Here is a 2,815-nt window from a genome sequence, read left to right as displayed (position 1 = left end):
CGTCTGGAAAGAAAAACAGCTCTGCCCTTCCGAAAGCCGCCGCCGCACAAAGCCCCGTCGTAACCTCGGCGCTAATTTACTAATTACCCGCAGCTCCACGGCCGGGCTGCGCCTCGGCGTGCGCTGAATGGACAAACAGCCCAGTCGGGAGAAAGAACTAAAGGGAAAAGAAAAGAGGAATTTGCCTCAAAGGAGCACGAGGCCCCCAGCGGGAGTGAAGCTGGCTCCTGGCCAGGCCTGCCAGGGGGGTTTGACTCCTGCCCCGCTGCTCGTGGGGCTCTCAAGGAAAGAAAACACCCTCCCGCAGAGCTCTCTGCGCCGCTAGCGCTTGTTCCTCCGAGCTGGGCACGCAGTACGCGCTGCCCCGGCGAGAAGGAAAATAAAAACAGCCCCCGAGGGACAGACTGCCCTGAGGGTTCGGCCTGTCCTTCGAGGGGCCTCATCTCGTGGCCTTCCTCTCCCACCCTGGCTCTCCTGCGCTCTCCTCTTCTGAAAACAAACGGGCTCTGGCCGCTCCCAGCTGTCCTTCACGATCGCTTCCTCCCCCTCCCGCGTCCTCCCGAGCAAACGCAGGCCAGCGCTCGGGCTCTTCCTCCAGCGCTCTCCCTCTCCCTTCTCCAAGTGTACGCTCAAGCTTGCTGCCCTCCTGAGCTCCGGTGACGGCCCCACGGCACCCGTCTGCGGTGCCTGCCCCTCTCCAACCGCACATCCTCTGCCCCACACGCTCACGCTGGGCCTTGGCTGGCTCCCAGTGACCTGACCGAACGCCTTCTCGCCCTGTGAGGGCCCTTCAGCCCCCAATGAACCACCCACTGTGGAGAAGGAGCCGTGAAGGACCTGCAAAAGGTCACTCACAGCAGCTTCGGCTCCCACCCCGCACGGTGCTGGGGTTGATCGGGCACTAACAACGCTCTCTGGCCCCATCCCGTCACTCTGCCGGCTCCTCCTCAATCCCCTGGGCTCCCTCCCAACCTCCCTGGACTTCCTCTGCCCTCCCCTGGGCTCCCTCCTGACCTCCCTGAGCTTCCCATGCCCTCCCCTGAGCTCTTCCTCACTCCCCTGGGTCCACTCCCAACCTCCCTGAGCTTCTCCTGCCCTTCCCTGCCCTCCTTCCTGACCTCTCCTGGGCTCCCTCCCTACCTCCCTGGGCTTCCTCTTACTCTTCCCTGGGCTCCCTCCCAACCTCCCTGAGCCTCCCCTGCCCTTCCCTGGGCTCTTCCTCACTCCCCTGGGCTCCTTCCCAACCTCTTCTGGGCTCATCCTCCATCCCCTGGGCTCCCTCCCGACCTCCCTGAGCTTTCCTCTGCCCTTCCCTGGGCTCTTCCTCACTCCCCTGGGCTTCCTCCTGCCCTCCCACACCCTTTGTCTTTCTTCCCTGGGCTCTTCCTCACTCCCCTGGGCTCCTTCCCAACCTCTTCTGGGCTCATCCTCCATCCCCTGGGCTCCCTCCCGACCTCCCTGAGCTTTCCTCTGCCCTTCCCTGGGCTCTTCCTCACTCCCCTGGGCTCCTTCCCAACCTCTTCTGGGCTCATCCTCCATCCCCTGGGCTCCCTCCCGACCTCCCTGAGCTTTCCTCTGCCCTTCCCTGGGCTCTTCCTCACTCCCCTGGGCTTCCTCCTGCCCTCCCACACCCTTTGTCTTTCTACCGAGCAGCAGATCCCAGCTCAGAGACACTAAAACAACCTTCAGTGGTGGCTTCAGGGTGCTTCAGAGAAGGTCACCGCTCGAGGGGCAACCCGCACCCACCTGCTGCTGCCCGGTGTCCAAGCCCAGCGCTTTGACGAAGCCTGAGGGATCGATGTATCGCCGCTTGCTGTTCTGCAGCAAGGCAAACAGGTACTGGAGGTGCTCGCAGATGGTCTGAGGCTCATACTCTGCCAGAAAAACAGCCGGGGCACAAGTTACAGCGAGACATTGCAGGCAGGAGAGGACTGCTGGAAGGAATTTGCTTGTTCTTTGCAAAGGTAAATTTAATGATCAGAAGTGACACAGTTTTTTAAAGCTGTTTTAAATCATCGTCGAGAACAACGTGTCCCAGCACAGGCCAAGCTTCATGGCATCATTCAGGTGGGAAAAGCCCTGTAAGACCATCGAGTCCAACCGCAAATATCCCACGGTGCCTCGCAGGAGCAAAGAGCTTAAGCGGCCTGTGCTGATCACCCCGTAGCAACAGCTGCTTTTTTTTACCTTAAACGGTGAAACATCATTTTAAACCACCATAAAAACAGGAACAGAAGGAATCGGGCAGCTGCCCTGACCCAGAGCACCCGCAGCACCACACCGTAACGTAAAGGGATGTCACCTGAGGCCACCACGTCTGCTGGCAGGGCTCCAGCAGCCTCATTTGTGCGGGGACCTCAATTTCCACCCTCCCACGGGCTGAGCGTGGCTACACGGCAGCGCAGTCAGCCCCGACCCAGGCGCTTCCACCCCAGCACCACCACGCAGCCGGGAACCAGCCCGGCAAGAAACAAACCCAGAGCAGATTCGCCAACACGATCAGACCGCTCGGACTTCAGAACCGACTTGGGTGAAGGCTGGCTCGTTCCCAAACCCCGGGTGATGGACTCAAAAACGAGGGTGTGGCGCTCAGACGAGTGGCTGCAGCTTCTCTTGATAAATGTCACCTCAAAGCTGACCCCAGCGCGACAGATTTGAGGAGAAACCCGGCGCAACCACCCACCTTTGTCCCTGGGGAGGGCCCCCCCCGCCGCGCTGCAGGTGCTGGGACACAAGTAGAGGGCTTGCCGCAGCTCCAAGTTCAGAAACCACATCTGTAAGAAAGTGTTGACGTAGCAGGTGGCGCCCAGGTTGG

At 60.9% G+C, this 2,815-nt stretch overlaps 1 protein-coding gene across 1 annotated transcript in view; it reads right to left on the bottom strand.

Moving 5' to 3' along the window:
• Positions 1–2,812, bottom strand: part of LOC104498213 (ubiquitin carboxyl-terminal hydrolase 48-like) — a gene marked incomplete at its 5' end in the record, with an annotated part of 6,389 nt that extends 3,577 nt beyond the window's left edge. Inside the window, 2 exons of the mRNA XM_010141567.1 lie at positions 1,747–1,874; positions 2,684–2,812. Coding sequence (XP_010139869.1) covers positions 1,747–1,874; positions 2,684–2,812 — 257 coding nt within the window. The remainder of the gene's footprint in view (positions 1–1,746; positions 1,875–2,683) is intronic.
• Between the last annotated feature and the right edge of the window lie 3 nt (positions 2,813–2,815).

Source organism: Buceros rhinoceros, unplaced genomic scaffold, assembly GCF_000710305.1.
Source record: "Buceros rhinoceros silvestris isolate BGI_N320 unplaced genomic scaffold, ASM71030v1 scaffold20098, whole genome shotgun sequence".
Classification (NCBI taxonomy): Eukaryota; Metazoa; Chordata; class Aves; order Bucerotiformes; family Bucerotidae; genus Buceros; species Buceros rhinoceros.
Note: the sequence above shows the minus strand (reverse complement) of the source record. Positions and strands in the feature narration are given on the sequence as shown.